Source organism: Podarcis raffonei, chromosome 8 (assembly GCF_027172205.1).
Source record: "Podarcis raffonei isolate rPodRaf1 chromosome 8, rPodRaf1.pri, whole genome shotgun sequence".
Classification (NCBI taxonomy): Eukaryota; Metazoa; Chordata; class Lepidosauria; order Squamata; family Lacertidae; genus Podarcis; species Podarcis raffonei.
In genome coordinates, this window is record NC_070609.1 from 24,828,398 (window position 1) to 24,842,752 (window position 14,355).

A 14,355-nucleotide genomic window follows, 5' to 3' on the forward strand; every position below is an offset into this window, starting at 1 on the left:
TTAACCCATCCAAAATGCTCTCAGGAAGCTGTCTTGCACCCTTCCAACACCCTTTGTGCATATACACCTGCCAATTCAGAATTACACTTTGTGGATCTGATGAAGTGGACTACGGTCCCCAAAACCTTGTGCCACAATAAACACCTTCATCTTTCGAACATAGTATGCGTGTGTGCTGGAGAAGGGTGGTGGATCTTTTTAAGCCCAAGAAGAACATCAACTTGTGGGCAACCTTCCACTTGCCACATGCCAGGTTGGGGAGGGAGAAGGCAAAATTAAGTGGGGCAATGGATGAGAGCCAGTGTGGTGTAGTGGTTAAGAGCGGTAGTCCCGTAATCTGGGGAACCGGGTTCGCGTCTCCGCTCCTCCACATGCAGCTGCTGGGTGACCCTGGGCCAGTCACACTTCTTTGAAGTCTCTCAGCCCCACTCACCTCACAGAGTGTTTGTTGTGGGGGAGGAAGGGAAAGGAGATTGTTAGCCGCTTTGAGACTCCTTAAAGGGAGTGAAAGGCGGGATATCAAATCCAAACTCTTCTTCTTCTTCTTCTTATTCAGTAGGCTACACTCCAGCCATGCAAAAATCAGAGGTTTTATCATACACACACAGACACCTCTCCATCCTCCATCTAGCCAAGCAAGAACTACAACCATAGCAGAAGGAAACTTTTGAACCAGGCAAAAGCACTCAAGAAGGGTATAGAGAAATGCCTGAGGTTCACCACTCTTGCTTTAAGGTGTCACAAGACTCTCTGGTACATTTTTTTGGGGGGGGGAGCGAATGCTTCAGATAAGAGCACCAATGTGAAATTTACCATTAATTGTTTTTCAGAAACTGAACAAGTGATAATAAGACCGCCTGGCAAGGGCACTTTATCCTAACTCCCACCCCCATATCTATTTTTTTTAATGGTATTGTCAGTGATGGGGTCTGAGACCAGTGTTTTTGCAGAAGTTTGTGTGTTTGTGAAATGCCCAGTTTGGCTGAGGAAGAAAATCAGGTGAAGATGTGAACAAGGTGAACTGAAGCATCCTTGGTGCAGTGGTACCTTGGGTTACATATGCTTCAGGTTACAGACTCCACTAATCCAGAAATAGTATCTCGGGTTAAGAACTTTGCTTCAGGATGAGAACAGAAATCGTGCTCCGGCGGAGCGGCAGCAGCTGGAGGCCCCATTATCTAAAGTGGTGCTTCAGGTTAAGAACAGTTTCAGGTTAAGAATGGACCTCCGGAACGAATTAAGTACTTTACCAGAGGTACCACTGTATTGTCTTTGGGGAGCTGGTGCAGGCTTAGCAGCTGTGTGATCCACTGATGGCAATGTATATGCCTCCACTGACCCCTGCTTACATGCTTGTCAGTAAAGCAGATACCACAGAGGCAGCGTAAATCATTATTTCTCTCTCAGCCAAAGGAAATGAATGGTGGAGGCTGGTCCATTTGGGCCAAGCGTAGGCAAATTCGGCCCTCCAGATGTTTTGGGTCTACAGCTCCCATCATCCCTGACCACTGGTCCTGTTAGCTAGGGATGATGGGAGTTGTAGTCCCAAAACATTTGGAGGGCCGAGTTTGCCTATGTCTGATTTGGGCAAATGGGGCACTGCCCCACCAAGCTCAGTTTACCGCCAGCCTGCCCTTATCTGCCTGTCTCCTTGCTTAGATCCAGTCCTGGGAGGGCACTGTTTGCCAAATTCCCCCTCCTTAGTTCTCAGCTGCCTTTGTAGAACTCATCAGAAACCTAGAATTAGTTGGCTGCGAGTGTCAGTGGCTTGGGCTCCACCTACTGTCAGTCTTACTGCCATTGGCTGCAGCACCAACCACTGGAAACAAACAAAATTCTTTAGTGCTACCCCTGGAACTTCTCACTACTTGGAACTGGGAAAAGGCAAAGTGATGCTTTGGGGGGGAAACAAGACAAGACAAAACATCCAGCTATGCAGCAAGCTTTTGAGTGGGACAGAACTCTTCTTCGGAAGAGAAATGCCAGCTTTAGGTGAAGTCCAGGTGCTACTACTCCTGCATTTCTGATATCTGAGCTGTGAGCGCTGTTGTACCCAACATGGCATTATCTATTCACAAGTATAAGCAGACTTCAGGGAGACCCAAGATTTGCAGAAAGAGCAAAAGGATTTAAGAGGGGGGAAATCTAAGGAAGAGAAAGAAAGCGCTGCCCCACCATAGCCCAATGTGCATGCTTGGTGGGCATGGAATGCCAGCTTATTCTCGAGGGGGGAGGAAAACTGGGGGAGAGTGGATTGAAGTGTCTAGAACCCTGAAAAACAGCATTCCACGCTGCATCATTTTGTTGCAAATCCCATTTGTGATCAATTGCAGGTGCAATCTTGCATGCATGCAAACAGCAGCAACAGTGTGAAAAGCAAAACAATGAACAGGAAAACCCCAAATGCATACTATTTTTTATTTCTCTTGGGCTGTGTGATTGTAAGCCTGTTTCCTCAGAAGTACGTCACATCAAACTCAAGTGGCTTTCCCCCTATGTGCCTTAAGCATTGCTGCTTTAATTATGGCAGGGTTGAGAGACATGCGGCCCTCCAGTTGTGGTGAGAGTCCAGCTCCCATTAGTGGTAGCCAGCTTGGCCCATGACCAGGGATGGTGGGAGTTGCAGTACAGCAAAAGCTAGAGGGTCTCAGTTTCCTTATCCCTAAATTATGGGGTGGCAAGATGCTTGAGAGGCAAGTGTACAGACATGATTGCTGCTGACAGACAGACAGACAGACAGACAGGGAAAGTAGAAAAGAGGATTTTGGTAATAAGGGATTTTAAAAAATAATAATTTTTAAAAAGTGAATTACTAAACTCTGAATGTAAAAGAAGTCTTCCTGAAAATGCTCTGGCTGTGTACAAATTATTGGCTTAAAACGTTGCTAGGTTCTTCTTTTTCTCAATTCAGTTCTATGCTGAGTTGAGGGGAAATGCAGTATTTCATAAGAAACAGCAGGATAGATATGGATTGTGGTTAACATGCACACTGCTTACCAAACCAGTGGTGGGAGTGCATTGGATGCAGAGTAAATGGACATGTGTACACAGCCTCTGTCAAGAGATAAACATTGACAAAAGTTTGATTCCATTTCCTCATCTTCCTCATTCAAACCATTCCTTTTTTCCTGAATGTGGGTGTTAATGGAGGGGAGCTGGGTGATCAACCCTGACGCATCTTGGGAGCCCCCTGTGGCATGGTGGAGCATAGGCCTGACATGGTACTTAAGCAAACAGATGTAGCTTGGCAAGAAATAGAAAGGGGTGTGGGTGTGTGGGTGTGTGGGTGTGTGTGTGTGTGTGAGAGAGAGAGAGAGAGAGAGAGAGAGAGAGAGAGAGAGAGCAACAAGAAGAATTATAACAGGATTTAATAAAAAAATAAGAAACAAGCAGTAGGGTGTCATAGTGGAAGACTTTAAGATGCAATCAGTTGCATGGCATAAATCTGCTTTGAAGTTCTGGGTTCCAATTTTTCATCCCTTGGTAGAATATCTGGAGGCCTAAACTGCTTCTTTTCTATTAGCAAGGGTGGGAGGAGGGTTGGGAGTCAAGCACCCTTCTTCCCATCTGCTTCCTGGTTTTATCTTGTGTAATGTTGAAGAGGTGGTCTCTAATCTAATACACACAGATATTTCATATTCTCCATATATGAGGATATGAATTCAGTTGCATAACTTGCTGGGAATTATAAAACAGAACTCTTCCTGTGCAAGATCTAAGGGCTGTCCTTGATTAAAATATTACCCAGTTATCAATAGGACTGATTTGGAGAAGGGGGGGTGGGAGAGCCAGTGTTTTGAGAGACCAGGGTGTCCAACTAACAATGCATCAAGAAGATCTGGGTTCAAATTCCCACCCAGTTGCAAAGCTTACAAAGTGTTATTGGACCCGTCCCTGTCTCTCAGCCTAACTCCAGGGTTGTTATGAAGATACAGTTGGGTGGGGGGAGAACTATGTATGCTGCCCTGAGCTATTTGGAGGAAGTGTAGGGTTTTTTAAATTATTCTTATTATTTAAATCATATAGATGTAAGGATTTTGGTTTTGGTTTTTTGAAAAACATGTAGAAGAGGAGTTGAGAATAAAAAGAGGGTGCTCAGGAAGGAAGGCAACAAACCCATATTTTATGCAAAGAGAAAGCACTAAGGCAATTAAGTAGTGGAAATATGTTTACAGATAAAATGACTGTCATTTTTTAAAAAAAATGGAAAGCACACAAGCCTCCTCTTTCTTTGTAACTATTGGAAGATAAGGTCTGTCTGGTGCTTTTAAAACCTCTAGAGATGGAATCTGTTCAGGCACAAAGCTATTGAACTGACCAGTGTTTAAAGTTGTTGTTTGGAGCAATTATTATTATTATTATTATTATTATTATTATTATTATTATTATTTGGACTGATAGACACCCCATGCCAAAGTCACTGTTTAAAAAATGCTAAATTATCCTGTGTAGGAAGCCTACTTATCTCGAGTCAGACCATTGATCCAGCTGACTCAGTGATAGCTGCACTCGCTGGCAACTGCTCTCCAGGGTTGCAGACAAGAGTCTTTCTTCTCCAGCCCTACTGGGAGACGCCAGGGACTGAACCTTCTGCCCACATTGCATGTGTTCTATACAACTGAGCTGTAATAAGGGGGAAAGAATTCTAAAACTCGAGGGGTGCCGTGGACAATGCCTCTCTGGGTGCTTTTGCTATTCCGACGTTGTGTGCTTAATGCTAACCAATTCCACTGCTTCTGGTGGAACATAGTGGCTGTTTCTTCCATCTATAATTAGCCTTAAAAAGAAAGAAAATAAAGTGGCTGTTTTGCTTGGATGTTCCACGATAAATTCACTGGAAACCTTCTCCAACCCTTCCCCCCCCATTCAAATGCAGTTAAACATCTCTAATAGATGCCTCCATTGTTAACATCTATTAGAGATCTCTAATGATATCAGCAGCTCCCTAAGAAACACGCGTTAGGCAGGGGCACCGCATTTCCAAGGCAGCTGAGAGCAATGTGTAAAATTGCTCTCCCCACTAGTCCTTAAAGGGTTTTGATGGGCAGCCCCCTCCCTTTAATCTGCAGCCCCGTACGTCGTTCCCGACGTCCAAGAGAGATGTCAGATATCCCCTCCTTTTTTTAAAAAAGAGGGGGGGAGAGAGAAAGAAATCACAACCATTAGGAGAGCTTGCAGATTCACGGTTTCTGATGCTCAGCAGCAGACCAAGGAAGGAGGGAGGGCAGTGCTGTGTCTGTAACAGTATTTGCAGAAAGACTAGAGGAGATGTCAGACCTTTCTGGCTAGCATAGTTGCTACTGAGAGAGCCCGTCGTTACCTTGGTAGGCAACTCCCCACCTCACCCCCTGGTTAAGTTTTGGGTTTATTTCGATGCACTTCGCTTATTTCAGCACCACCAGGACGGGACAGCTCCCAGGAAGCCTGTAGTATTCCCCGTCTGCCCGACCTCGGGGTGGGATCCAGAAGCTCCCGGCAGAGATGGAGCCGTCCACCTTTCCCGGTGCTGAACCCTACCCCGATTTCCCCTACAACAGCACCTTTCAAGACTTCGGGTCGACTTCTCTCACGACGTCCAACGCCACGAGTCAGTCCCCGATCAAGAACACGACTTCAATCATCATCGCCATCGCCATCACTGCCCTGTATTCAGTCGTCTGCGTGGTGGGGCTTTTGGGGAACATCCTGGTCATGTACGGCATTGTCAGGTAAGGGCAGGATAGCCGGGATCTAAGGGGCTTATCCCTAGATGCTTCCACGGGAAAGTCCTATGCACGTCTCCCCTTGGCTGGGCGCCCCAAGGAATATAGAGGCAGCGAGGACAGCAAGAGGCTATGCTGTGTATTGTGTAGGATGATCGGTAGAAGTGTATGTGGCACTAACTTGGAGAGAAAAGTGTGTGCATGTGTGCGTGTCTGGGGAAGAAAGACATCACGTGCATGTTCACTGAACGGTGTGTAATACAATCATAAAGATAAGTGGGCGGAGAGAGAATGTATGGGATAATGCAGATTGTGTCTGGGAGAGAATGTAGCATGCTGCATCAAGTACCCTCTCACCTAAGAAATCCAGATATTTTCGGATTGGCTGAGGACCCTACCTTGCCTCTGCGTTAAGCAATATATTACTACTATATGGAAGGGGGCAGAGCAGCAGGATATTAGAACGTGGGGATTTCTTTCAGCTTCAGGAGACAGTTTTGTCTTCCAGCGCGATCCTAGGCACGTTAGCTTAGAAGCTGAATTCAGTGGGGCTTGCATACTAAGCATAGGATCACAGACTTAATGTGTGCACTTGTGAATGCAAAACAACAAGAGGACCATATGTTATTATGGGGGTTGGGACAGGCAATCACAGTTCATTGCACGGGACTTTGATTTTATGTATGGGCTCTATGATTCTGTCCATTCTGTGGATATTATATGTGGGTGCATTTGAGTGGAGGGGGGCATTTCATAACAGGAAATTGCCTTTCTATTGGAGTAGCTTCTAATCCGAGAGACCAGCTGCACAATGAATACTAGATATATTGATCTGAGTGTTTATGAACTGGGTGTGGGGGAACATGATTTAGTTCTTTCACATTGACCACATGTGCCTGCATGCAAGAGTGCCAACTCTGATTTCATTGCAGTGCGAGTATACTGTACATACACAATGTGTGTATCATGCATGTATAAGCACCTACTTATCTTGAACATGGCATGTTCCTTTGACTCTTGGATTGGTTCATAATAAATGAAATTGGAAGTGTTTTTTCTATGCGTTTTGATGGTTAAATCACTTTGGGATGCTTTAAGGGAAGCAATTCATAAATGAAATGAATAAGCAATGCAGTCTTTTTATTGTAAGGAGACATTTACAGCAGCAGGTGCCTCTTGTTGAAGTGGCAGGGGTAACCATACTCAGCAGGACTATCCATGAAATCACAATCTTATGTAATAAATTCTGCCACTGGATCAACAGAATGAATTCTGCTGCTTCCTTAAATGCTTACTCTGTGCCGTCAAAATGCTTCCTGTCTAATGAATATAAGAAACTGTCTTGTATACAAAAGCAAATCATTTTTCCATCCAGCCCAGTATTTTAATCTTGAGTGGAGGTAATTAGGGCAGCACAAGCAATGATTTTACTCTCATGCTTAGGGTTATGGTGAGAGCTTCGCTCTCAAAATTGTATTTTGCATTAACTGTTTTCTAACATCACTTGTGCTCATATGTAGCCTCCATAAAGCAAGTTCCTCAGGTGTTAAGGGGTTTGGGCAAACAAGAGAGTGACTCATAGTGGCTTTTTATTTTGAGGTACTTGTTTTGCAACACATGTGTACATCTGCACAGACCTGCATCCCATGAAAATCATGGTTCGTTGGGAGGCTGTTACCATTCACACATTTGGAGGGGAGGATTGCAGTGAAGAATGCTCATTCTAATGTTCATAGAGTCATGGAATTGTAGAGTTGGAGGGGACACTGAGGGTTATCTAGCTCAACTCTTTGCAACACAGGAATCTCAACTAGATAATGCATGACAGATGGCCATCCAACCTCTGCTTTAAAAACCGCCAAGCAAGGAGAGTCCAGCATCTCCCAAGGGAGTCTATTCTACTGTTGAACAACCCTTACCATCAGAAAGTTCTTCCTGATGCTTAGTCATAATCTCTTTTCTTGTAACTTGAATCTATTGGTCCTACCCTTTGGAGCAAGAGAAAACAAGCTTGTTTCCTTTTCTATGTAACAGCCCTACAGATATTTAAAGATGGCTATCATATCTCCTCTCAGTCCCCTCTTTTCCAGGCTAAACATACCCTACTCCTTCAGCCATTCCTCTTAAGGCTTGGTTTGCAGACCCTTGGTCATCCTGGTCGCCTTCCTCTGCACATGTTCCAGCTTGTCAATGTCCTTCTTAAATTGTGGCACCCAGAACTACATACAGCATTGCAGGTGTGGTCTGACCAAGACAGACTAGAACAGTACTATTACTTCCCTTGATCTGCATGCTATACCTTTGCTGTTTTTCTATGTTTTTTTCTGAGTCATGCTTTGTGTAGAATATCCAAGATAGTAGGCAGAAGTGATCTGTACCCATGCATACAACAATCTAAAAGAGAGAGAAGAGTCATCCTTAGATTCACATCCTCCCTCTGTATTTGGCAAAAGTGGAAGCTCTGGCAAGGCTACAAGATTCCTGGAGTCAGAAGATTCTAACTTTGCATAACAAGGTCATCAAATTTTGTGGTTAGAAAATGCAAATTCTACTTAGGAAATTAAAATTTGGGGGGGGGGATGTTGCATATGTGTCTCCTGGTTTTCTTCCCCCAAACTCTCAAAATTGCCTGGCAATGTGTGACCAGTGGTGGTTATTGAGGTGAGATAGCAGAGTGTCAGTGGCACAAGTACAGCAACTTGGAGCCCTTACAAGTGGGGTGGGGAGCTGAAGGGCCAAAGTTCCCCTACTCCTATTTAGGTTTACTGGCTTTCCCATTCCAAGAATGTTGCTTTGGGATGGGACAGAGGTGCAGCTTAAGAACCAGTGGGTGGAAATTGCAGGGACACATCTTCTAGCTAGACATTAGGAGACACTTCCTAATGTTAAGAGTTGTTTTGCAGTGAAACAGAAGCGCTGAGTTCTTCTTCACTGATGGAATTTAAGCAGAAGCTGGGCAGGCATCTGTCAGGGATGCTGTCGTTGCAGTCAGGGGAGGCTGGCTCATCAGGACAAATGGGGCACTGCTCCACCAACCTCAGCCAACCCCCACTTCTTGCCTTCAACAGTCCAGGGGTGGCTGTGGCTCAGTGTTGCCCTTGTAGAATTCAGCAGAGAGGAGGATGTGGAGCATCACTACAGTGGTTTGGCCCTGCCTGTCCTTGGCTCTGACTCCATATGCTGTTGGTCTCCCTGCCTTCAGCACTACCAGTCCCAATGGGCACAAGCCACCACTGGTTGCAGACTGTATTGCAGATCCTGTGTGGAGCAGGGGTTGGACTAGGTGAATTTCATGGGATTTTCTGGACATCTAAATGTCAAGCTGGTCTGCATGGATTTTCTTTATTTCCCATATGACTCTTTGCTCTCCATGTGAAGGAAGATGTTTCTTTACTGGTTCTGCAAAAAGAAAAAAAGAAAAAAGAGAGAGAACAATTCTCACTTTCTTATGCAGGCAATATGATGCTCATCTATACTCCAGGTTTCCTAAAGTAACTAGCACATAAACAGATGCAAACAGCAATACGTACAGATGTATAAAAATGTTCATGTAGTAATACTTGAAAAACGATGGTGCAAAAGAATAGAATCACATAACTCTTGGCTCTTTATTGTTGTAAGTGTAATATACTTCTTTGGCATATAATTATTCAGACTTTTTTATTTAAAAAAATGAAACAAATTCTGGCAATTGAGGTATAAGTGGGTGCTTGATGTGAGAGGCAGTCTATAAATATATATTTTGAAGTGTGACTACCAGAGCTATACACACAGCATTCCAGAACTCTTTGCATTCTCTACCTTTATTTGAAGACAGAGAAATTCCAGTGAATTTCTCCAGAGGGTGTGGAAATTCTCCAACTGTTCCTTGGGGATGGGGCTCACCATTAGCAGTAGCAGCATCAAAGTTTTAATTGTTTTCTGCTGCAAGTACCAGCAACAGCTTTAGGAATAGAGGAAGCTGCCTACACCACCTGCCCATCTAACTCAGTATTGCCAACACTGAGTGGCAGCCAATCTCAGGGGTTTCAGGCAGCGAACATTCCCAGCTCTGCTGGAGATGCTGAGGATTGAACCTTCTGCATGTAAAGCAGATGCCCAACCACTCAGCTGTGGGCTTGGCAGCACTGCCACCATTTTGCATCCTGCACTATGGCCCAGGCCTAGTATTGCTCCAGTGTAGTGCTGGGTGGAACAGTTGGTGGAATGGAAGCAACTAAACTCCCTCTTCCCCCACCCCCAATGAATGGCAGAGAGTATTCCGGTTGGGGGGTGGAATTCTGCAAATTGCCTTTCTTTTCCTAGATGAAAGAGCAAATCGTGGAAAATTTCTCAGGTGTAGGGTGGGGAAGGGCAAAGTACCCTGTGACAATTTGGCTCTGCTCTCATTGAAACCCCTGCTGAAAAAGCTGCACTAGTCGGAAAGCTATGGTTAAGCTGTATATGATGATCAGAACTGGCAAATGTAATCCTGAGCATGTTGAGAATTGTAACAAATCCCCTCCTGCGGAGTCAACTTTCTCAACAGCAGCAGAATGACAGAGATCCCAGTTGCTGCGGAGGAGCACAAATGATTTCTTTTAAAAACCACCAGGGAGACAACCAGAAAGGATTATATATACTCTTCAGACATAATATTTTTAATTGAGTTTGAGTTTTGGAGTGCTGCGCACATTTAGAGTTGCCTAGTAACTACGAGGGCTAATTAGGAGCTACGGATAGTGTCTGGTGGCTTTATCCCATAGGTTCCCTGTTCTTCAACCAGCAATGGGTCATGACTTACAATTGGATCCAGTACTTGGGGTCAGCAATGTGAGGCATCTGCTGAGGCCCACATCCCAGTAGAAGACCACTAGTCAATCCCAAGAGTTCCCTGGCACTCCACCTCCTTGATGTCACTGCCTGTTTATATGCTCTCTCCAAACATGTGAGCAGTTACCAGAACATAAGAAGCTGCATTATGCTGAATCAAATCATTGGTCCATCAGTATTTCTATTGTCTACACTGAGCAGCTCTCCAGGCCTTCAGGCAGGGGACATTCCTAGCTCTACCTGGAGATGTTAGGGATTGAACCTGGGTCATTCTGCATGCAAAGTAGATGATCTACCACTGAGCTATGACCCTTCTCCTATGTGGAATGAGAGGATGAGCTTCTGCTCTCTCTTTCTCTGGGCAGTGGTATAGATTGATCTCAAAGAACAGGCGGAATAGAGATGGAAACATAAATTAAGAAGGTTTTGCCCAAGGGAATGCAGCCTTCAACAAGACAAAGCATTCTTCACCCCTGGCCTATAGCAATGAATCCCACAGGTAACGTCTGCATTTCTTGGAGTTTTTGATTTTGCAAACTTGTCAGACAATAGCACTGATTAACAGTGCCACTTCTAGCCAGTCAAAATCATTGGATTACAATATGTTGACATTTACTTCCCTTTGCAATCTCCACATCATTCACAATTTTCACAGCTCTCTGCCCTGGCATGCCCAGCTTGCTTCTTTCCCAAGTGAAATATTGGCAGCTGCTTAATGCAGGCGTCGGGAAACTTTGGCCCAGAACTACAACTCCCATCAGCCCAAGTAAGCATGGACAATGGCCAGGGTTTATAGGAGTTGTAGTTCAGCAACATCTGGAGGGCTGAAGGTTCCCCATGTCTGGCTTAAGCCTTTCTTTGCAAGGAAGATGCTGATCGTTCCCTGTAAGCAAGATGTGATCCTTTTTGCTGGGCATTTTGTGTGTGCGCATCTTCTGCAGCTCTCTCAGAACATTTTTAAAATGCGGTAATTCCAACAGCACAGAGTGTTCTGCAAACACTCTTAGACTCTATAATGGAGCTGCAAGGCCTGCTGTTTTCTTTTAAGTTCTTTTCCCAACAGAGTGACATTTTCCTTTTTCACAGTTGCAGCACATTAAGCTGAAAACTTTCACTGGCAGCCTGGTCAACCAAAGCTTCTGTCATCTCCTGGGAATTATTCTGATGGTCTCTTTGATAAATATAAACAGTAGCCTATGTTTTAAGAGAGAGAGAAGTGTTCCCACTACTTTATTCTTCAGTGAACAAACACACAGTATTATTTGAAGTGGGTTTATTCCATGGAAACAGGGGGAAAAACAGCTGTCCAAGAGCCTTGATCAGTCAAGGTTCCCAGGTGTCCATTTACCAATAGAGGCTGGCCTGTCAGGACAAATGGGGACACTGCCCCACCAACCTTTTTCTGCCCTTCATCAGCCTCCACCTGCCTGCCTTCTTACTTCCTTTTTTTAAAAAAATATAATTTTTATTAGTTTTTTTAACATATCATTTTCAACAGTAATTAAACACAATTTTACATCTTATTCAAATTTTTGACTTCCATCAATCCTGTCTGAAAATTTTCCAATCTAATCTCTCAGTATGCATTTCTTATCCTCCCTATTACATTTCAAACTCATAACCAATATCTCTATCTTTTTATACTTTGTAACACTTCGTATACAAAACTTCTTGTAATCCTACTAGCGTAATTTGTTGATTACAGTTGCTCTTCAAATAATTCATATACTTCTTCCAACCTTCTGTAAATCTCTGGTCCCACAGGTTTCGAATCCTTCCTGTCATTTTGTCCAATTCTGCATAGTCCATTAATTTCGTCTGCCATTCTTCTTTCGTAGGAATTTCTTCTTGTTTCCATTTCTGGGCTAATAATACTCTTGCCGCAGTTGTTGCATATAAAAATTTAACATCTTGCCTGCCTTCTTACTTCCATCCAGTTCGGGGAATAGCACTGACCGCCAGCTGTTTTCCTTCCAGAAGCCAGCTAGAATCATCATCTCTTTAAGATATCTGCATAGGTCGGTTTCTTCCCCCACCCTACAAATTCCATCCCTGCACTGAAATCAATGGGACTTTCCAATCAACACGTTTTAGCAGGGGAAATCTGTGAGCCTCTGGAGTCCAGCACAGAACCCATTTCTTTCTGCCTTTAATACAGGGATAAGGAACCGGAGATCCTCCAGAAATTGCTGGACTACAACTCCCATCATCCCTCGTAGCTGGCCATGCTGGCTGGGGCTGATGGGAGCTAGAATCCAACATCTGTAGAGCCTCACGTTCCCCAACTCTGACTTCTAGGATGGGGTGAAATGTTTTGTTTTGCTTTTTTAAGGACAGGAATTATACAACTACCCCATATCTTGCTTCCTGCTCCTTTGCTGATGCCTCTGCTATTTCAGGGTCATTTTCTTCAGTTCTTCCCAAGTGCCAGTTCTATCCTTTGAAATGCCAATTTCACACATTTACAGTCTCAGTGGTTCTAAATTGTGCCAGCTGTTATCTTTTCCCACCCCTTAGGCTAGCTGACTAACGTTTAGCACCGAATGTCTGCGCTTCTGATTTCAAAGCACATCATAGATAGGATTCTCCTTTTATACATATAGGGAAACTAGGACACAGAATTGTTAAGCTAGCAGGATGAGTGTGCATGCAGGATGTGGCAGATCTGGGTTCAAATCCTTGATAAGACATGAAGCTCACCGGGTGGCCTGTGCAACTTACCAGCTCCCAGTGTTAACCTGGGGATAAAAGGAAATAGGTCTGTAAGTGCTTCCTTGACCTATGTGCAGGATCATGGGAGAGAAACATCTGCGATATCTCAGAACTACAAATGGGGGGAGAAATTTGATTTTGCTTGCATTTGAATGGCAAACTACCTCTTTCACACATTTTAAAGCAATATGTGAACGGAAACAAAATTATCATGGGGGAATTAGTGGAAACGGCACATAAAATGCATTATATTAGGGGAAATTGTTTGCAAAAAATAGTATACTGCTATGAGATGGGGGGGTGTCCGTCTGGATGATACCCAGTGCTCTTCCCAAAACCTGTTAGAGTGTGTGTGTGTGTGTGTAATATATGAGCAAGCTCGCCAAACCAGTTCCATTTTCTATGTAATGGCTTTTCCTTCTAGTTAAGTACCATGATTAACATACACCAAGCTCCCTGCCAGCATAGGTCCCACCTCTCCAGGCAAACCATTTCTGGTGATCATTGCAGAAAGGGATAGAGACATAGGAAGTGGCCATATACTGGGTCAGACCCACCTGGAGTGGGACACTTGTAACCTTGTGCCTAATTCCATGGAGCCCCAAACAGAGGGCAATGGAAGTAAGAAGAGAAACCCTGTGTAAGTGGAAGGAGGCAAAGTGGGGAGAGAGAGGGAGAGAGGGAGAGGGAGAGGGAGAGGAGAGAGAGAGAGAGAGAGAGAGAGAGAGAGAGAGAGAGAGAGAGACCTCATTGGTACTAAACATTTAAAGCAGTATCATACCACTTTAAACAACCATGGCTTTCCCCAAAGAATTCTGGGAAAAGTAGTTTGTTAAGGGTGCTGTTAAAAGGGAACTCTTTTCTACCGCTTCCTGGAAATGCCAAGGATTGAACCAGGGATTTCTTGCATGCAAAACAAGAGTGTGCTGTGCTCACTGAGCCATGGCTCTCCTCCAGGGCATGGCCAAGCTCTTTGCCCTGATCTTGCTTCCCACCCACCATCCATGTCAAGCTCACTGGTTGATAGTTACCTGGGTCTTCTCCCCCCCCCCTTTTTTTGAAAAGGGGGACATTTGCCCACCTCCAGTCTGCAAAGACCTCACCCATTCTCCAAGAATTCTCAAAGAGC

The 14,355-nt window shown here is 44.4% G+C and overlaps 1 protein-coding gene across 1 annotated transcript in view; it reads left to right on the forward strand.

Moving 5' to 3' along the window:
* Positions 1-5,173: 5,173 nt before the first annotated feature.
* OPRD1 (opioid receptor delta 1) overlaps positions 5,174-14,355 on the forward strand; it is a 42,847-nt gene continuing 33,665 nt past the window's right edge. The window contains exon 1 of the mRNA XM_053398615.1: positions 5,174-5,708. Within this exon, the coding sequence (XP_053254590.1) occupies positions 5,482-5,708 (227 nt within the window). The 5' untranslated portion in view covers positions 5,174-5,481. The remainder of the gene's footprint in view (positions 5,709-14,355) is intronic.